Source organism: Aedes aegypti, chromosome 1, assembly GCF_002204515.2.
Source record: "Aedes aegypti strain LVP_AGWG chromosome 1, AaegL5.0 Primary Assembly, whole genome shotgun sequence".
Classification (NCBI taxonomy): domain Eukaryota; kingdom Metazoa; phylum Arthropoda; class Insecta; order Diptera; family Culicidae; genus Aedes; species Aedes aegypti.
Window position 1 is genome coordinate 257,744,194 of NC_035107.1, and position 22,407 is coordinate 257,766,600.

The 22,407-nt window shown below is 37.4% G+C and overlaps 1 protein-coding gene across 1 annotated transcript; it reads left to right on the forward strand.

The window, feature by feature from the left end:
- Positions 1-2,849: 2,849 nt before the first annotated feature.
- LOC5567286 (NADH dehydrogenase [ubiquinone] 1 subunit C2) lies at positions 2,850-22,181 on the forward strand. The gene is made up of 3 exons (XM_001651667.2): positions 2,850-3,093; positions 3,161-3,304; positions 21,990-22,181. Exons 1-3 carry the CDS (start codon positions 2,943-2,945, stop codon positions 22,037-22,039), a joined length of 345 nt encoding a protein of 114 aa, XP_001651717.1. The 5' UTR covers positions 2,850-2,942; the 3' UTR covers positions 22,040-22,181.
- The last annotated feature ends 226 nt before the right edge of the window (positions 22,182-22,407 follow it).

The following is a 22,407-nucleotide window of genomic DNA, read 5'->3' on the forward strand; positions in this document are numbered from 1 at the left end:
CAACTAAAACTGAGAATTTGCGACTATTGGCATCGTCCGATAGTTTCTACTGGACTGATAGTGAAGAAGAAGAGTTCGTATACCTAAAAAGCGAAGCGTTGAATACTATCAGGCGATTGGGTTATTACAGCCCGTCGGATCCTATCGAGCTCTTTGTCGATGCCTCTCCGACGGGGCTTGGAGCTGTACTAGCTCAATATAATAGTGATGGGAAACCCCGGATTAAGTTGGTGATGTGGTTTTGCTTGCCCAAGCAAAAAAATCCAAGACTGATCCGGTATTCTCTGCTGAACGCTTCAAGGTGGTAGCCAAGGATGGAGCAAAAGTTGTAGTGGTAAACCAATCGGGCGTTCAATATGCCAGAAACGTTCAGGAGATTAAGAAAGCTCCAGGATTTGTAATACAGCCAACTCAGCCTGTGCCTGCCGGAAAAGCGGCGAATAATCAAGCGGAAATTGCTGAGCCGGTTACTTCAGAGGAAAATGCTGCTTCTCCTTCGTCAGAAAACGCCGATCTAGTGATGCAACCTGATGGACATCGGTCACTCCGTCACAGAAAATTGATCGCTCGGCCAAGAAGATTTGATGATAATTTCCTCTATTATGTTTTCCAATAGTATCAGCAATGTTTGGCGGCGTACTTTACACTGGTGACACTGCTGGATGTTGACCAAATGTTTGTTCTTTACTATGGAAACCGGCAGAACAAAGGGGAATTTCCGACGTACTTTGATTTAAATTGCCTTATTTGCGCCCTCAAAGTTACCTGAAAACCGAAAAAAAATCATTCAAACAGAATAGAGAAGGGAAAAGATGTAGTGAATAAGAACACTAGCGATAAATTAATGTAATTACTCACCTGTTTCCAAATATATTTCGCTTCCTCACTTCGGACTTGTTTCTTTATTTGGTTTTGATTGCAATTGAAAATACGTAAATGTAAACAAGAATTCTTCAATTGGATTTGTATGCTATTCCAATTAGAATATGTTGGTATTGGTTTCGAATGATCTGTCAAATGAATACACGGAAAAAGAAGTAGTGGGATAATCAATTTCGAAAAATCGAACACGGAAATTATTCTTGTTACACGCTAAGTTATTTCCACTCTTTGTGTTAACTTGAAAAATTGACGAGAATTGTGGAAAAATGTATTTGTGTATTACAGTATCTTGATTTCAGTAGAATTTGACTCATTAAAATAGAGTATTGTATATTGTAGTGCATTACAAGTGATGTGAATATATATTATTACAAACTTCATCATGAGGGTAAATATAAATTTGTTTGTTTGCGTTTTACTTGTATAATTTGTTGAGTGTATTCGGAAAACGCAAACTGTTAAGGGGGTTTGAAAGATATGGAACGCAGAGAGAAAAACGCAAACTATAAAACGCAAAAGTAGGTGAGAGGAAGTTGGAGGGAAACTGGACGCCAACGAATTGAGCGTCATTCTGTGAACTAATTTTGAAGCGTACAGTTGACTTTCTTTTGTAATCACGTTTTAATACTATTTTCGGCCTCGAGTGGAAAATTCAACCCGGAGATACTACAGTAATGTTGACTATGTTTTGGTAGAGTTAACAGATTAATGTAGTCGGTTGAAAATCGTTGGTGCAGTTCTTAATTTTACCATGGATTTAGTAGTTTCTACAATAAAATCCATTTCAGTGTACTGTGGTCGATTCATTCTCATCACAACCATTATATGGAACTAACAGCGTCTCTAGCGTTCTAAATCTATTATTTCGATTATTTCTATTTTAAATACGCATCTTTTTACTATCCTTGATAAAAATTGAAATTAAAGCGAAGAGAAATAAGGCCCTTTTTCAAAATTTGTCCGGAAATATCGAAGGCACAACGAAACTTGTGATTTTCATCTTGCCTGCCCTGGGGCCCATTCACAAATTTCATAACGCCGAAGGGGGTGGGTGGGTGTCCTCATGGTGTTACGGTTCATACAAAATTTGTAAAATGTGCATACAAAAAGCGTTACCAGGGGGTGGGTGGGTGTCGTAAATGGCCATTTTTGGCATTATGAAATTTGTGAATAAACCCCTGATGGGGCCCATTCACAAATTTCATAACGCTAAAGGGGTGGGTGGGTGTCCTCGTGGTGTTACGGCTCATACAAAATTTGTAAAATATTCATACAAAAAGCGTTACGAGGGGGTGGGTGGGTGTCGAAAATGGCCATTTTTGGCGTTATGAAATTTGTGAATAAACCCATGGTCGTTGACGAGATGCGGAATTGGGTCCTAAAATTTGTAATGAAATCTTGTTTTTATTTCATAACACGAAAAAGCATGTTACTGTAATTACTTTAGCAATTTTTCCCGCTCCAATAATGGCTATATCATGTTTAAACTTTAATTTAAAAATTTGGCCCGTAAATGAACCTTGACACTTTTGATCATGTTTGACGTTCGCTTAGTCGACAAAAACACCACAGGGGTTTTAGTTCGACCACTGGGGTTGTTCCTATCTGACATTTCGTAAGGGACACGGAAAACAAAATACACCCAAAATTTGAGTTTAAGCCAAAAGATGTGACAAAATCTAATAAAAAATTTTTTGGGCTTAAACCAACGGAAAACATTAGAAAATTGAGTAAACATGTGTTTTTGACCTAAACTTAAGCGTTTGGCACTAAAATTGGGGCAGGGCTTTAGGACCCAATTATCTCGAAGTTCGGTATCGGTGTCTCCTCTCCATACCAGTTTTCCAGGTTTTCTGTGGTTTTACCTTAACCGCTACATTATTTATACGAGATCGCCCAATGCTAAAGGCAAATACAACTGTGACAAATTTGACGTTACCAAACGTCAAACTCCAAAAAACGGAGAACGACTGACGTTTCTTCGGAAAATCAAAACAGAGAAAAGGATTCTTTCACGCTTTGCTGTCGGGTGCCGAATCGCGGAACAATATTCTAGGAAAATGTACGGTGGAAAGTCGCCACTGGAGCTGCTGTCGGGAACCTCTTCCAAGTCGTGGCTGCACGACAAATGGGCCCCCGGCGCAGGTGGAGTTCTGGGCTTCATGGGTGCGTGCTACGTGAATTGGGGCTCCGGAAGGCCACTCTTCAGCGGTAAGTTGTGATTGGGGAGTGTGATGTAACAGCTGAATGATGATCTCGGATGATGGTCGGCTTTCAGGTATCCAGAAGCATGTCGTCGCTGCCGTGGGCCTTGGGGCACTGGCGTTGACCATGGACAAGTGGAGGACGCAGTATTTTGCCGAAAAGGACGCGACCCTTCGCCACTACGTTGAACTGCACCCGGAGGATTTCCCAACTCCCGGTATGTACGAAACAAGGCAGCATGAATACTACGAGAGAGTGGGGAGTTCTTGACCAGGTTTTGTTTTCGGGGCGTTAGTTGTAAAAAAAAGCAAAACAAGTTTTTAAATATTCCAAATCCAACTGGCTTGTTTTGTTTAGAAGGCAATTTTTGTTTTTTTTTTTTTTATTTTAAAAGGTTAATTTTCCCATTATTCTGGTATAAGAATTAAATCCTCATTATTCAATGAAAATTTTATTTTCTATGGATATTTGGCTATAATATTCACATAATAAACCAAACAAGTGCTTTCAAAATTAAACGATTTTGATCGTTGGAAGAACAGTCTAATTTTTTTTTCTTAATAAGGATCACTGAAACGGACAGTCAATGCCGTTTAAGTTTGTACCTTAGAACCATAGACGAGCTTGAATACAGTGGTAGATAATTAGGGATTAGTGTAGTTATTATTATCCCTTTCTATTTCTTCACCACGACTTGACAAGCTTTCCTAGGTTGGCTAATATTATAGGTACATAGCTGGTGTCAGTATTTAATGTAGGGAGATGCGGCTATTTCTTCGGTGGATACGAGTAACTGACACTGAAGAAGAAGTGGTAGTCGAAATATGCGTATCTGTCAAAGATAAGCAATTAGTGCGGAAAGTACGCAAATCCACTTTTTGATTCTCTTTACTGAAATTCTGCTCAGAGGGATAAAAGATAGTTGCAACACTTCGCATTGCAAAAATATTTTATTTCTGGACACTGATATACGATTTAAGTTTCAATACCGTGCAGGTCCTCCACAATAGAACGAACACCTTATCAACAACGTGGACAATATCTTCACCATAATGCTACAACTAGATAACTCGAAATTTCGATTTTTGGAGTTCAATTTGTCAAAACATAAAACATTGAAACATAAATTAAAACTGCCAAATAGATGCCTAATCACAGACCCTATCCATCACCTTGTGAAACGTTCAAACTTTCAATGTTGAATAATTCGAAATTTGGATTTTCGAGTTATCTAGTTGTAGCATCAAGGGGACGATATGAACATACGGGGCAATATGAGCCACCTTGGATTTGACCTCAAAAACAGTGTTTGATTGACTAGTGTCATTATGATCTGCTAGAGCCACCACAAAAAAAGCCATAAGAATATCCGTTTTATCCGAAATATTCAAAAAATGTACAAATGTGTCCTCTGTCATGAAAAGCTTTTAACTTTGGCAGTTTTCAATTAAGCCTATACGACAATTATATTTATTGTGGTAAATTTTACCAATTTCTTGAATTGTCTGATAATACTGATAAATTCGTGCGCGAAATTAGATTTGTTCGTTCATTGTACCTTCGTGCTGTGCGTACACGATTTCTCTCTGCTCTTGGAAGTTTTCTTAAAAACTACCTAAAGCAATAAAACAGTGCTTTTCAGTGCTAAAATTAAAAGCGGTACTTTTCAGTGCTACTAAAACAGTACTTTTCAGTACTATTTTTTCTACTATTGATCCCTTTACGATCCTTGTTTGGACCCGTTGGCGAAAGCTAGCGGTGGTAATCCTTCTTGGACACCGTCTTGGAAAAAAAAACCTCTTAGGTGGTCTCGTTTTCTCTCGTTTGTTCACTAAACATGCAACTACAAACAAATGTAAGGGTGAATCTCTGAATTCACAACTTCCTTCCAAAAAAGTGGGATTTAAAACTGTCATGGCAAGAATGGAAGAAAAAACGTTTCTCTGGAATGCGATCTTTCTTCCAAGGATGAAATGAATAATGTTGATAATTGTATCGAAATGAGCAATCAGTTCGATGCTCAAGACAAATTTTCCGAACACCAAATCGAAGCAGCCTCTAGCCCAGGCTCTTTGATTCAAGTGGGGAAGCAAAGAGTGTCGCCTATCGTGGTCAGTTGTCAGTTGGGGTATTTAGGCAGGAGATCTTGAGGGGAATCAAGGTTTCCTTCCAAATCGCAAAGAAAGGAGACTGTCGCGTATTGCCGGAAACTCTTAAAGATCGCGAATTTCTTCTCAAACATCTTGAAGAGAACAAGCACAATTTTTTTACTTATGACGACAAAACTGAACGTTTGTTCAAAGTTGTCTAGACCTTTCAAGACAGTGACTATAAGTCACCTGAAGAGATCAAAAATGGAATAAACGGTTTACTCGGATTTTCCCCCAGTCCAAGTAATCGTTATGAAAAAAAGAACCCAATCTGGCATTGTTCGGAAAGGGCTTTCTCAAGAATATTATTTAGTTCACGTTAACAAAAAAGAACTAAATAATATTAAAACTTTAGAAAAAGCTTATGTTCGACGTCCGTGTGACATGGGAACATTTCCAGAAACCTTTGAGGAAATTACCAGAACCCCACACAGTGCCGTCGGTGCCAAAAGTGGGATCATGGTACAAAAAATTGCCGCATGGATGCTAAATGCATGATTTGCGGAGGTTCTTCTCACGCTCAGGACGTCTGTCCAGTGAAGGAAGATGCCACCATGTTGAGGTAGAACTACGTCTTTCTTCTCTATACAGGAGTGAAATTGGAATTTCAAAACCAAGAGCGTTACGTTGGCATGAAATATTTTAAACGTTTATAACTTTTCACTGGCTTAACGAAATTTCTTGATTAGCACCTCAATCGAAAGACAATACATCAAAGGTGCATGTCGTTTACTTACTGAATCCCACATACCTGTCCAAAAAGTTTAATATCTGTTTTAAAAAAGAACATTGATTTCAAGCAAATCTATAAATCTCAGCAGGCAACAGATCGGCTTGCTCTGACCGGGCGTGCTTCTCAGGCACAGACATCGATAGCGAAGGACGCCCCCGTTTGTCTTGCTTCGTTCAAATCAAACTGTGGAGCGAGCGAGAGAAGATGCCGTCCGAAGCTAAAGCCATCACCGCTGCCGCCGCCAAGAAGAGGAAGAGGAAGCAGTCCACAGGAGAATGAGATGGTTGTGACCGCCATCGCAGTCCTTAACTGTGATTGTGGCTGGCATCCGAGAAGAAGGAGGAGAAAAAGAAGGCAGTTGCTAAGCAAAACCCCACCAAGTTTCAAAGACCACCGTGATGAAGAAGACCCCGAAGAAGCCAACACCGCAAACCTCATCGGGCGAGGAGGATTTCAACCAGTGCGCCAATCAATCAATGTGTCCGTGTGGAGAATTATAGCAATTTTAGTATCAAATTGAGCGGCATAATCAAATGCAAACGCATTCAGTTTCCGGTGATTAGTGCCTGTGCTTTTATTGTTCATAAGTCGTAAGGTGGAACTTTCCCCGAAGTCGTGTACGCCTATGACAAAAGCAAGGATCAGCAATTGGTATATGATGGTTTGTTGCGGGTTACTTTACTGCAAGGACTATTTTTGACAAACTCTACCAATTCTTTCAAGTTCCATAACGCCAAAGGCAGCAATTCTCCCAAGGCAGCGTCTATAAATGACGTAGCATTTTTTGACAATCTTCCGATCAATAACAACACAAAACAAGTATACTTACTAATTCATACACATGACAAATTATTAACAATCTTGCATTACACTCATACTCAAACTTCACTGTTATTCAAACATCATAATCAAATCAAATTCGTTTTAAAGTATTTTACTTTGAAATTTGAAATCCGAAGATTGTACCCCGTTTGGTATAAAGTCGTTTCGCATAAGGTCGTTAGGCATAAAGCCGTTTGGCATAAAGTCATTTGGCATAATGGCCGTTTGGCATAATGGCCTGAGAATGAATATCTATCCTAATGAATATATTAGGACTTAGAATGAATATCGGCATTTTCTAAGCTTTTACCGAGATCAACACCAACGAGCCCATAGCAAAAAAAAATCTTGGGTTCGCAATACGCGTCGTGGTTGTTCAGAGATATTGTAGTGACATTAGAGAGCATAACTAAACAAAACTCGTGACGGGTCTGGTGGAAGATCTTTTCGGAATAATAATTTCCTCCACATCCCAGAACATAGAGTATCTTTGAGCTTGTTGTGATATACATATTAGAAAATAGTAAATTGGCAAAAAATGTTTGCAGTTATTAATAAAGGGAAAGCTCGTAGAACATTTCGCGGCAGATCAAGCTCTGTCCCAGTTTGGAAGTAACATTTGATGAAAATTACTTGGAAAAAGAAGGGAAAATGTATTTGCAAAATATTAAAAGCTCTTATCCAAAGATCTTCTCACAGCTTACCTCAAATGAACAACACAGTTTTGAAGGAAAATATTTGTAGCAAAACTTTTGAACTATTCAATTTAAATTTTAATTTTTAAAGTGTTCATCAAAAGCACTGTATATCATCGAAAGAAGGAAACATTTGTGAATGAAATAATATTTTTCCAGCATATCTCGAAAAGAGATCATGTGTTTGCAAAATTAAAAAATAGGTTGAATATTGGCAGGATCTATAGTAATTATCATTCTAACAGCACGTCTTGCAAGAATTTATAAAACAGCTAAATATAAAAATGGTTAACTTAACTAAATAATAGCATAACTAAATAATAAAAATTTAAAACAGTATAAATATAAAGAACAGCCTATTTTTAAAAGAAGGCTAAATTTATGATTAAACCAATGTAAGATTGGACGCCAAAAATTATTGCAGCATAATAAAACGAATTGCGTTCAAAATCATCGAAGTTATTGTGCTACATTTCCCCGAATGTCGTTTCTCTTAATGTCGGTTCCCAAAATACCAGTTCCACGAATGACCGTTTTCCCCGAATGCCTTTTCTCCGAATTCCCCGAAAAGTGCTGCAGTTTTAATAGGTGCTGTATTAGTCTTCAGTGGCTGGATGGTGAACGAAAAAGACCGATAAGCAATCAAAAGAAGCAGGTATTCTGTCATTCTCGGCTATACACATGTTGGCAAAATGCTGAGCATGGTAAAATTCTAAAGAACCGCCAATGAAATAAAGAAGGATGCATATCAGATGGCCAGTTCATTCACCACCCTGCAATGTATAAAGTTACGATAATTATGAATGCCAAAAACTTTTCGGGGAAGTGGATTATTCGGGGAAGCGGGATATTCGGGGAACTGTCGAAAAAAATATTTAAAAATATAGCTCCAAAGAACAGCTTATGTATAAAAGAAGGTGTAATTCATTTAAATTTTAAATCAACTGTTCTATACCTATAATTATGTTTGCATCATATTTAGAAAAAAAACATAGAATGTTTGAATGAAGGGTAAATTTGTGCTAAATATATCAAAATCTTCAGTGCAAAAATTTATTCCAACAGTGTAACTCAAAAGAAGAATTAATATTTGAAAGAAGGGTAATTTCTGGATAGATAATAAATTACTATTGGCAATAACTTTCCTTATATGCTTTAGTTTATTCAAGAGCATATGATTGTTGAATAAAGTGACATTTTGTGCAAATTGACTCCACAACAAGCCTGTTATCATCAGAAAGGTTCAAAAGGAACGTAAAAACGAATGTCATCTTAAGAATTTTTTGGTTTCAGACTCATTATGCCAAACGACCATTATGCCAAACGACCATTATGCCAAACGACTTTATGCCAAACGGCTTTATGCCAAACGACTTTATGCCAAATGACCTACCACCATCATCAAACATCCTATCACCTGCAAAAAGCTACCGCACTGTTGTAAGAGTCTGACCCTGAATTGATCGAAGTTGTGTCCATAGTAGTTCTACGTCAACCCCGCGGTAATGTAACAGACATTACCCACCCCAATTTTTTTTATGCTCGAATTGCGGGGGCAATAATAAGTCCAATTTTTGGGATTGCCTTTCGCGAAAGAGAGTCGTCGAGGCTCGTGCCAGGCAGATGAAAGATAATATCCGTTACGATAACGGTCATTTCCGAAATTTTCCTGGTAGAGTATCGAAGAATACTCATTTTTCGGTTAACGATCGCTAGATTGGGAATCATACCCATCAAGAAGATCATAATCATACTCATTCACAAACTAATTTTAATCCTTCAGGTAGCCGTTCGAATCTTTTAATTTCGAATGTATCTACCCACGGAAAATCCTTTGTCAATATCGTAGCAGGTAATTTGAACTCCTCCCCTATTCGTACTATTTCAAATCAAATGAAAAAAAAACCCTGCCGCCACAGGTAACATCTACTCCGCCTCTTCGTCTACCGAAAATTCTAACGGAAAATCATCAAATGTACCCACTTCAAAAGATATGTCTGCCTCTGATTTTAATTTTCTAACTGTACAATTGAATCTAATGATTGATGCAATGTCCAAAGCCATTGTCATTGGTGGCTTTAATGCCAAACATCGGTCATGGAATAATTCTCAAAGTAATAACAGAATTTTATTTGATGAGTGTTCTTCATGATATTTCTCAATTCAATACCCTGATAGCCCTATATGTTTTTCTTCTTCTAGAAATTCATCTACGATTGACTTGGTCTTAACCGACTCTAGTCATCTTTGTAGCCAATTAGTTACTCATGCTGATTTTGATTCTGACCATGTCCCTGTTACATTTCAAATATCCCATGAAGCGATTCTTAATCCTATCAGCTCCACTTTCAATTATTTACGAGCCGACTGGAATATATATGAAACGTATGTTGACTCTAATCTTGATGTTAGCATTTCTTTAGAAACTAAACTTGATATTGACAATGCTCTTGAAACTTTAACAAATTCCATTGTTGAAGCCAGGAGCATTGCAATTCCAAAATGCAATTCCAAATTTGAATCCGTGATTATAGACGATGATCTTAAACTCTTGATCCGCCTTAAAAACGTGAGGAGAAGGCAATATCAACGCACTCGTGATACTGCTATGAAAATTATATGGCAGGATTTGCAGAAAGAAATCAAGAAACGTTTTGCAGATTTATGAAACAAAAATTTTGAAAATAAAATTTCTCAATTGGACCCTGGCTCTATGCCCTTTTGGAAATTATCTAAAATCATGAAAAAAAACCTCAGAAGCCAATACCGGCATTGAAAGAGGAAAACAAATTATTACTAACTAATTGTTGCGCAGTGCGCATCGTACCTTCGTGCTGTGCGTACACGAATTCTCTCTGCTCTTGGAAGTTTTCTTAAAAACTACCTAAAGCAATAAAACAGTACTTTTCAGTGCTACAAAAACAGTACTTTTCAGTGCTAAAATTAAAAAACGGTACTTTTCAGTGCTACTAAAACAGTACTTTTCAGTACTATTTTTTCTACTATTGATCCCTTTACGATCCTTGTTTGGACCCGTGCCTTCGATTTTTCGTTGGAGCCGTTGGCGAAAGCTAGCGGTGGTAATCCTTCTTGGACACCGTCTAGGGAAAAAACCTCTCGAAGGTCACGTCTTCTTTCGTTTATTAACTAAACATGGTATCAACAACAAACAAAAGGAAGGGTGAATCTCTGAATTCACTACTTCCTTCCACAAAAGCGGGTTTTAAAACTGTCACTACACGTGGCAAGAATGGAAGAAAGGACGCTTCCCCGGAATGCGAAGTTTCTTCCAAGGGTGAAATGAATAATTGTATCGAAATGAGCAATCAGTTCGATGCTCTAGACAAATTTTCCGAACACCAAATCGAAGCAGCCTCTAGCCCAGGCTCTTTGATTCAAGTGAGGAAGCAAAGAGTGCCGCCTATCGTGGTCAGTTGTTCCGAATTTGCGGGATTTAGGCAGGAGATCTTGAACTCCATTAGGGGAATCAAGGTTTCCTTCCAAATCGCAAAGAAAGGAGACGGTCGCGTTTTGCCGGAAACTTTTAAAGATCGTGAACTTCTTCTCAAACATCTTGAAGAGAAGAAGCACAATTTTTTTACTTATGACGACAAAACTGAACGTTTGTTCAAAGTTGTCTTGAAAGGTCTCTCAAGTGACTATAAATCACCTGAAGAGATCAAAAATGGAATAAATGATTTACTTGGATTTTCCCCAGTCCAAGTAATCATTATGAAAAAGAGAACTCAATCTGGCATTGTTCGGAAAGGGCTTTCTCAAGAATTTTATTTAGTTCACTTTAACAAAAAAGAACTAAATAATATTAAAGCATTAGAAAAAGCTTATGTTCGACGTCCGTGTGACATGGGAACATTTCCAGAAACCTTTGAGGAAATTACCAGAACCCCACTCAGTGCCGTCGGTGCCAAAAGTGGGGTCATGGTACAAAAAATTGTCGCATGGATGCTAAATGCATGATTTGCGGAGGTTCTTCTCACGCCAAGGACGTCTGTCCAGTGAAGGAAGATACCACCAAGTTCATATGCTGTAATTGCGGGGCTAACCATAAGTCCAATTTTTGGAATTGTCCTTCACGCAAAAGGGTCATTGAGGCTCGTGCCAGGCAGATGAAAGATAATATCCGTTACGATAACGGTCATTTCCGGAATTTGCCTGGTAGAGTATCGAACAATGCTCATTTTTCAGTTAACGATCACTTGATCATGAATCATAGCCATCAGGAAGATCATAATCATGCTCATTCACAAACAAATTTTAATCCGTCGGGTAGCCGTTCGAATCTTTCAATTTCGAATGTATCTACCCACGGTAAATCCTTTGCCGATATCGTAGCAGGTAATTTGAACTCTTCCCCCATTCGTTCCATGAGTACCCATTCTACTTGTTTCAAATCAAATGGAAAAAAAACCCTACCGCCACAGGTAACTCCTACCCCGCTTCTTCGTCTACCGAAAATTCCAATAGGAAATCATCAGATGATATGTCTGCCTCAGATTTTAATTTTCTAACTGAACAATTGAATCTAATGATTGATGCAATGTTCAAAGCCACCACTATGACTGAAGCAGTCCAAGTAGGTGTAAAATTTACAAATCAAATTGTTATTGGATTACGTTTTTCTAATGGATCCAAATAATAATTTAAATATTTTAAATTGGAATGCTCGTTCTCTAAATGGTAAAGAGGACGAGCTGTTTAATTTTCTTACGGTTAATAACGTGCATATAGCAGTTATTACCGAAACGTATTTAAAACCTGGATCTAAACTCAAAAGAGATCCTAACTTTTTTGTTTATCGTAATGATCGACTTGATGGGGCATGCGGGGGGAGTTGCAATCATCATTCATAGGCGTATAAAACATCAACTGTTTTCATCATTTGAAACTAAAGTTTTTGAAACTTTAGGTGTTTCTGTTGAAACACAGTTTGGTAAATATACTTTCATAGCTGCCTATTTGCCTTTTCAATGCTCTGGGCAGCAAGTTAATTTGCTCCAAACTGACTTGCGTAAATTGACTCGCAATAAGTCAAAATTTTTTGTCATTGGTGACTTTAATGCCAAACATCGGTCATGGAATAATTCTCAAAGTAATTCCAACGGCAGAATTTTATTTGATGAGTGCTCTTCAGGATATTTCTCAATTCAATACCCTGATAGCCTCACATGTTTTTCCTCTTCTAGAAATCCATCTACGATTGATTTGGTCTTAACCGACTCTAGTCATCTTTGTAGCCAACTGATTACTCATGCTGATTTTGATTCTGATCATGTCCCTGTTACATTTCAAATATCCCAAGAAGCGATTCTCAATCCTATCAGCTCCACTTTCAATTATTTACGAGCTGACTGGAATATATATATACAACGTATGTTGACTCTAATCTTGATGTTAACATTTCTTTAGAAACTAAACTTGATATTGACAATGCTCTTGAAACTTTAACAAATTCCATTGTTGAAGCCCGGAGCATTACGATTCCAAAATGTGAAGTAAAATTTGAATCCGTGATTATAGACGATGATCTTAAACTCTTGATCCGTCTTAAAAACGTGAGGAGAAGGCAATTTCAACGCACTCGCGATCCTGCTATGAAAATTATATGGCAGGATTTGCAGAAAGAAATCAAGAAACGTTTTGCTCAATTAAGAAACAAAAATTTTGAAAATAAAATTTCTCAATTGGACCCTGGCTCTAAACCCTTTTGGAAATTATCTAAAATCTTGAAAAAACCTCAGAAGCCAATACCGGCATTGAAAGAGGAAAACAAATTATTACTAACTAATTGCGAAAAAGCTCAAAAACTTGCTATGCAGTTTGAAAGTGCGCACAATTTTAATTTAGGACTTACTAGTCCAATTGAAAATGAAGTTACGCAGGAGTTCGAAAATATTCTCAATCAAGAGAACGTTTTCGAAAATGCCTGGGAGACTGATTTGGAAGAAGTGAGAACTATTATTAAAAAATTCAAAAACATGAAAGCTCTTGGCGATGATGGAATTTTCTACATCCTCATCAAGAAACTTCCAGAAAGTAGCTTATCATTTTTAGTTGATATATTTAACAAATGTTTTCAATTAGCATATTTTCCTGACAAATGGAAAAATGCTAAGGTTGTTCCAATTTTAAAACCAGACAAAAATCCTGCAGAAGCTTCTAGCTATCGTCCAATCAGTTTGCTTTCCTCCATCAGTAAACTTTTTGAAAAGGTTATTTTAAACAGAATGATGGCCCACATCAACGAAAATTCAATTTTTGCCAATGAACAGTTTGGATTCCGCCATGGACATTCGACCACTCATCAACTTTTACGTGTAACAAATTTGATCCGTTCCAACAAATCTGAAGATTATTCTACTGGTCTTGCTCTTCTAGACATAGAAAAAGCATTCGACAGTGTTTGGCATGAAGGTTTGATTGTAAAATTAAAAAACTTTAATTTTCCAACATACATTGTTAGAATAATTCAAAGTTATCTGTCAAATCGTACACTTCAGGTTAATTATCAGAACTCCAGATCTGAAAGACTTCCTGTAAGAGCTGGTGTTCCTCAAGGCAGCATATTGGGACCAATATTATACAATATTTTCACATCTGACTTACCTGAGCTACCTCAGGGATGTCAAAAATCTTTGTTTGCGGATGACACAGGCCTCTCCGCCAAAGGTCGAAGCCTGCGTGTCATCTGTAGTCGATTGCAAAAAAGTTTGGATATTTTTTCTTCATACTTGCAAAAATGGAAGATTTCTCCTAATGCTTCCAAAACTCAACTAATAATATTCCCACATAATCCAAAAGCTCTTTATTTGAAACCTTCAAGTAGACATGTTGTCACTATGAGAGGGGTTCCAATAAATTGGTCAGATGAAGTTAAGTATCTAGGGCTCATGCTAGATAAGAATTTAACTTTCAAAAATCACATTGAGGGTATTCAAGCCAAATGTAATAAATATGTGAATTGTCTCTATCCCCTAATAAATAGAAAATCAAAACTTTGTCTTAAGAACAAGCTTTTGATATTCAAACAAATTTTCAGGCCAGCCATGTTGTATGCTGTAGCAATATGGACTAGCTGTTGTAATACCAGGAAGAAAGCTCTGCAGAGAATTCAAAATAAAATTTTGAAAATGATTCTGAGGCTTCCTCCCTGGTATAGTACCAATGAGTAACATAGAATATCTAATGTTGAAACATTGGAACAAATGTCAAATACAATCATTAATAATTTCAGGCAAAAATCGTTACAATCTTCTATTGCCACGATTAATGCGTTATATGTTTAGGTTAAGTTAGGTTAAGTATATTAAAAACGTTTTTTTTTCTCTTATAAGCAGGTGAAATCAACTCACCTGTAAAAAAACTGAACTGCTACGGCAAATGAAATGTAATATGTTGTTAACAAAATGTTAATTAAATCTTAAATTTGTTTTACCAAATTAGGATGATAGTGTTGTCTAATAACACAGAACACCTAGATATAAGAAATGAATGTAATGTTTGGAATAATACTAATAAAGATATTAAAAAAAAAAAAAAAAATATCCATCGCACCAGTTTTCCTCGTATCCACTATTGAATTCGTTGAAATTCACTTCAACGACGTGTTGAATTAGGGGAACTTACGTATTGCCGGCAGCCTAAGCAGCTGAACTTTTAAGAAGGCAATTTTACGCAACAATGGAGCACAAAAATTAGCAGGAGACACCTGAACTACACTTGAGCACTCTTCGTTTATTAATTGTTATACATAAAACACTATTATGTTCTCTTAATCTTCTATTTTTCCTCACCAAAGTCACGAGGCACTTGTTCTTTTATCGGCAATGCAATTACTATTGTCGGCAACAAAAATGTTCACTTCGGCAATCCAAAACTGCGCAAAAACTAGTTTATGTATTGGTAACATTTCGTATTTGTTGACAATTCCTGAAATTAAACGTCACTCATTATGTTCTACTCGTTGAAAGGGCCAATGCAAAAAAATACAGACTACACTGAGCAAAGAATTGCAGTTAGAAATAAAATAGCGGAGATTCAAATTGAATACACAACGCCACTAAATTTATGCAGACTAAGGCGCCGTCCACATATTACGTAACGCTCTAGGGGGAGGGGGAGTAGGCTCAAACGTTGCGGCTCAAACACAATTTTTTTTGTTCATGCAAAGACCGTTGCGGAGGGGGAATGGTCGAAAATTGTACATTTTAACGTTATGTCATAAATGGACACTGCCTAATTTCATTTGCATTTATTTTATCGAATAAATTTTGTATTCAATCTCACTATGGCAGAATTTCGGCTTTAAAAATTGCCATGTCATGGTAATAAACTTGCAGCAGGTGCGAATCCAACCTAGAATTTGCAGCGTGACGTCATGGTTAATTGATTAATAATATTGTGCTCTGCAAGAAAAATCCACGGAACGCGATTATCGGATTACTTGAATTTCAGAGTTGCGTTTGAATGAGTTACATGCATGCTCCTATTTGCTATTCGCACATGCGCTACAGTCTATTTAGGGTGCGGCTTATTTTTCAAAAGTTCTCAAAACCAAAAATTCGTGTACTCTTCTGAATTCGAATCATATTAGTAGAGAAACCTCGAAGTTTGAGCCAAAAATATTAAAATTTAGAGGTGCAAGCGTCTTGGAGGTGAATTTTCAAGTTATAATAAATGGCCTTCAGTGAAGTCACCATAACTTCGGTGATATCAGCACCAAATTTTTTTTTTTTTTGAAAACTTTGTAGAACATCAAATTTGTGTAAAATCAAAACTAGTTTAAATAAAAAGTAGTTTACTCCATTTTTTTTTATTTTACTGAAAAAATATATTTGTTTGACCATAACTTCATGAATACTCAACCGATTCCAAAACTTTCTGCATGGTTTTGAAGCTTATTTAATTGTGTTCAAACTTTGCATACACCGCATTTTACTGTTTTGACCAAGTTATTCAACATTTTAATTTTTATCATTTTATGTTAAACAATATTCTTAAAGCTGAAACTGGTTTTCCTTATTTGTTAAACCTTTGAAAAGGACTTGGCAACATTTTTTAAATAAATTTGAAACAATGATATATTTGCACATGTTAAAAAAATACACTATTCAACTTGTAATGCTTTAGAAACATAAGTTTTATATGAAACAAAACTTAAATAATCCAAAGAAATTCGATTTTTTCTTTAAAAAAATCATGTTTTTGGGTAGTTTTTGTTACAAAACTAAGCAAGGTCCTTGGTTCGATTCCAGCTTGCCGCGAAAACTATTTTTGTTTTCAAATGTCGGTTCCATGACGTAAATTTATGAATTTCAATCCAATTTCTTGTAGCGAATTTTCATATGGGGTTCCTATGTTTATCGATAGTTCGTTTTCCTGAGTGTAGTTTGTTTGGCCCAATGTCACCTTCTCGAAGGGGTGAGTTTGGGCCAATTTTCAAATGATTCCTATTTTAAGGAAAATAATCAGATTTCAATTATTTGTTCAGCATTTGCAACGTAATCTCATATTTAACCGAACATATCAAGTCAAATTGCGAAAATTATTTAAAAATAAATGAGAACTTACGCATTTTTGGCCAAATCTCACCCCCAACGATGGTACTTGCATAGTTGTTTTCATTTTTTTTTTAATGTCAAGAATTTCACCGTGAATTGAACTATTCACTGACAAGCTGAATGGCTCGATATGGTTTTGGTCTGTAAAGGTTGCTGCTCTTGAACGCTCTATCACCAAGTTATTACCGAGAGAATGAATGGTATTACAGACCAACCTCTTTTTATGACCGTTTTTTTACCGACGGCTCGTTTTACGACCACTTTTTAACGACCGAAATTCAGATTAACGACCGTTTTTATAAATGACCAATATCTTACAAAGTATTCAAAATAGAGGATCATGATGTTCAGCAAAATTGTTCAGTAGTTCAAGGGCTAGCACCACCATCACTGAATTGCGGAATTCTACCACTAGGTGATGCTAGTGAGCATGAAACATTTGTTTTGCGGTTATCCTAGGATCCTGGCCACTTAGAAATATGGCGCCTTCTGCAAAGTTGTTCAGTAGCTCAAGGACTAACATTATAAAAGCTATGAGATTCAACATTTTGCCACCAGGCGGCGCTAGTGAGCATCAAAATTTTGTTTTGCGGATATATCAGGATCCTGACTACCTAGAAAGATGGAGTCTTCGATAAACTTGCTGAGAAGCTCAACTTTGCCCAAGACGCCATGTCTATGTAGTCAGGATCCAGCAAAACAAAAGTTTCATGCTCACTAGCGCCGTCAGGAGGCAAAATTTTGAATCGCATAGCTTTTATAATGATAGCGCTTGAGCTTCTGAACAACTTCGCCGAAGGCGTTATTTTTCTAAGTGGTCAGGATCCTGAGATATCCGCAAAACAAAAATTCTACGCTCATTAGCGTCGCCTGGTGGCCAAATCTCGAATCTCTTGGACAGACTAATGATAGTCCTTGAGCTACTGAATAACTTTGCCGAAGGCGCCATCTTTCTAAGTGGTCAGGATCCTGAGATATCCGCAAAACAAAAATTCTACGCTCACTAGCGCCAACTGGTGGCCAAATCTCGAATCTCTTGGACAGAATAATGATAGTCCTTGAGCTACTGAATAACTTTGTGGAAGACGCCATCTTTCTAAGTGGTCAGGATCCTGAGATATCCGCAAAACAAAAATTCTACGCTCATTAGCGCCGCCTGGTGGCCAAATCTCGAATCTCTTGGACAGACTAATGATAGTCCTTGAGCTACTGAATAACTTTGCCGAAGACGCCATCTTTCTAAGTGGTCAGGATCCTGAAATGTCCACAAAACAAAAATTCTACGCTCACTAGCGCCGCCTGGTGGCCAAATCTCGAATCTCTTGGACAGAATAATGATACTCCTTGAGCTCTTGAACAACTTTGCCGAAGACGCCATCTTTCTTAGTGGTCAGGATCCTGAGATATCCCCAAAACACAAATTATACGCTCACTAGCGCTGCCTGGTGGCCAAATCTCGAATCTCTTGGCCAGAATAATGATAGTCCTTGAGCTACTGAATAACTTTGCCGAAGACGCCATCTTTCTAAGTGGTCAGGATCCTGAGATATCCGCAAAACAAAAATTCTACGCTCACTAGCGCCGTCTGGTGGCAAAATTTTGAATCTCATAGCTTTAATAATGATAGCGCTTGAGCTAATGAACAACTTTGCCAAAGACGCCATCTTTCTAAGTGGTCAGGATCCTGAGATATCCGCAAAACAAAAGTTGCATGCACACTTGTACTGCCGGTGACGCAATTTCACTTAAGCAGTGTTGCCGGCTACGACAAAATTTTGAACTCTTCATGAAAAACTTGATTACAGTTGAAGAGTATTGCTATGTTGCTAAGCATTCTATTTTACTGTTCCGCTCAAGTTTTATGGTTTTGATCTTTTCTTTATTCTTCTTGAACAGTGCTGCCAGCCACATGAACATTTGTGATTCGGCCAACTGTATAGCACGCAACACTTCCTTCAACTTTGGTCAACATTCGGTACCGTCATCTTTGAAATTTTTTGGTATTTGCATATCACACCCCCATAAAATTGGCTCTTTTGATAACAATCGAGCAGTGTTGCCATCTATTACCAAAATATGAAAACTTGAACGGCCATTTTGGAAAGTTCTCAACCCACGCTTCAACTTTGCCGAATATCTCGAATCAGTATTTCCGCATATAGACGTTGCATTTTTCAAAAACATAATTATTACCCAGATTTTTTAAACGACCCCCCGATAACGGTCGTAAAAAGAGGTTGGGGTGTATTAAAAAAAGTCCGATTGCGATGTCCCAAGATATGGTTCGATCAGCTAATTCGGATCGAAATCCAAACCTTGCCAGTAATTTTTAAGGTTCATATTATTCTCAGTGTATGAGAAAATCAGAATAGACCCTTTTCAAATCTACTCACTTTTGATTTGACACAATTACATCATCCACTGATTGCCTGTAGAACAACAGGAGTGTTGCCAAAATAGTTAACCTATTGAAAGACGTATATTTTATATGTTTCTCAGTATTTTGAAGTTTATGCGCTACAATCTTCAAATAAGGAAGGCATTAAAAGACTCAATTATTACCCATGCATGCTTTGTTGCGTAATTCCAATATATTAATTAGTTGTGTTCGATCTTTTCTGTGAATTGAAATCGTGAATAATAATTACACCGCAATTGAATATGGTTTTCTGGCAACCTGGTGCAGTAATAAAAAGTGATTGCCGAGGAAAACAAAGTTCATTAATTTTTACTTGTGATTTGAAGCATAAAAATTAAGTATTTTCGAGTGCTTTATAGACCAATCAAAAGTTTAATTGTGCATAAGTGATCGGTGCGTAGATTTTGTGGAAAAATGGGCATTGGAGCGGAGAATTGGACCTTTCCAAGTGGTGAGTTTTTCCTAAGCTGTTCTTGTGTTGTTCTGTTCGGCAGCTCACGAATGACGATGATTTCGTAAGCATTTATTTCATTTAATAATAAAACCTATGTTATATAATATTTTCGTCAAGAATGTGATTTATATGGAAGATTATAGTTCAAGGAACATGTTGAGTACATTGAAGGTAACCCTTGTTCCGTAGATAAATTCTTACAAGGACGATAAGTTAGTGTTGCCGAAAATACCTTCAGGGTGCCGAAGCCATCATTTACCCTATATCTATTTATTAGAGATGGTCGTGTCTCGGATTTTCAAACCGACGGGATCGGGTTTGAAAATTTTCGAGTTCGGGTCGGGTGCGAATGACTACCAAGTTATCGGGGCTTGAAAAAGTTGGGTTTTGGTCGGGTTTGAAGATCATTGTGAACAGAGCAACAAACTAAAAGCTTCCTTATTCGTCCTATTAGGGTTTTTCAAACAACATTTTTCTGGGTTTGGGTCGGGTTATCAATTTTTCCTTAAGGTAGCTAAACTGCCCCACTTTCCCCTACATAATATTTAGTGAGAGCGAGTTGACTGTATATTTTATTTATTTATTTATTTACAGCCTTCGATTAAAAAAAATCGCTCAGACTAATTCTTAAAATCTAATTCTTGATTTGAAAGCTAGTTTACTTATTCTAAATTCATAATATTGATTCACATCGTTAAAAGATTGACATGTTTGGGACTATTCTGACCATACTGCGTTCTATGCGTGGAGCGTCGAAAGAATTCCGTTCTGCGAGTAGTTCTTGCTGGGACATTAAAACGAAGTCGCGTCAACAATTCAGGACAGTCGATGTTGTTTTCGAGGAGATCAAAGATGAAAAGTCGTTGTAAATAAGTTCTACGGGTTTTCAATGTGGGCAGGTTGATCAGTGCACACCGGTGTTCGTAGGGAGACAGATGAGGCCGATTCCTCCATGGAAGTCGTCGAAGCGCAAATCTGATAAACGCCTTCTGCACTCGTTCGATTCGCTCTATATGCACTGCGTGAAAAGGAGTCCATATAACTACACCCTACTCGAGAATACTGCGCACTAGTGATATGTACAGTGTTTTGAGGCAGTAAACGTCTTTAAATTCACGAGCATTGCGTTTTATGATGCCCAATACAGCGAACGGTTTGGCAACGACTGATGAAATGTGCTCGGTGAAACGTAGTTTACTGTCCAGCAGAATTCGAGTGTACGAAGGTACGGTGCTGCCATCTGGGAAAAGTTTGCTCGATGCGTGAAGCGTCGAAAATTTTACCCGGCAAGGTATAGGAAGCGAAATTTCAAATGCTCATATAAAATTAACTACAATAGTTATTTAAAATCTTTTCAGTATATGTTGATATACTTTTGATGGGCTACATTATAGGCATATAATTTTGAGTTTTATATTTTTTCTCAATATGCTGCTGATTCTATAGTTGATCAATAGTCTAACCCCGTACACTTGACAGAATTTAATTAACAAGTGTTTTGAATTTTTTAGAAGCATTTGAAAATTGACTCCCTATGCTTTGCCATGTAAAATAATCGGAGCTTCACGCATAGGGTCAACTGTGGTAATTACCTTCGTAGACGCGAATACCAAGATCCTTTACGAGTGAGACTCTGTTCAAAGAGCAATCCTTCACTGCGTAGCTGAAAACTATCGGAGAGCGAATGCGCGCGAAGGTGATTATGTTACATTTCTGTACATTCACCTCCATTCCGTTCCTTTCACACCATCTCAAAACGTGTTCGATGTCCTCTTGTAAATATATAATAATTATATAACAGTTATAATAGCAAAAAACCATATATTGGTTGGTCAGTATAAATTTATGAATTTATGAATAGACGGATTTAATAAACAAAATATCTGCAAGCACAAGCATTAATTAATTTTGTCATTGCTATTCTTAACATATAATACAAAGGTTATAGAACAATTTGTTTTTGAATTTGGTGTATATTTGTAAAAATATAGTTAATCTATCAAACACAAATCATTCAATAATGTCTTCAATGCATTATTTTTCAATTACAGAACGCAAAAAATTCGCTGACGTCTTCGAGTCCTGGCAGCCAATTCGTTAATCGACCTTATTTCGAGCAGATTTCGGCCCAAAGCCGCAACCTACTCAAAGTCTAGCCTAGTTTAAAACTCCATAATACCGTTACACCCATGTAACCCAGCAGCGGATGTGAATAAATGAACCCGATTGTAAAATAGTTTTAACCGTGCGTGGTCCATTCTTCCAATCCGAAAGGTCAACCCTATAAGCATACGAAGAGAGAGCGAAAAGAAAGAAACCTTTTGAGACGACGCACTGTCCGTCGAACCAAGATGCGTAGAACCGGATTGCGAATTAGGGTTCACTAGAAGAGAGTCAACAGTTACACGCACCGTCAGCGTTTGCCCAGCGGCGGGCCAGATTGAGCCCAACCGCGAAACTCCAAGGAAC

Excerpts from the sequence above, each read along its gene's own strand:
- LOC5567286 (XM_001651667.2), top strand. The coding sequence starts at position 2,943 with ATGTACGGTGGAAAGTCGCCACTGGAGCTGCTGTCGGGAACCTCTTCC. Across the intron at positions 3,094-3,160 it reads CGGAAGGCCACTCTTCAGCG|GTATCCAGAAGCATGTCGTC; the intron begins GTAAGTTGTGAT and ends GTCGGCTTTCAG. Across the intron at positions 3,305-21,989 it reads GGAGGATTTCCCAACTCCCG|AACGCAAAAAATTCGCTGAC; the intron begins GTATGTACGAAA and ends TTTCAATTACAG.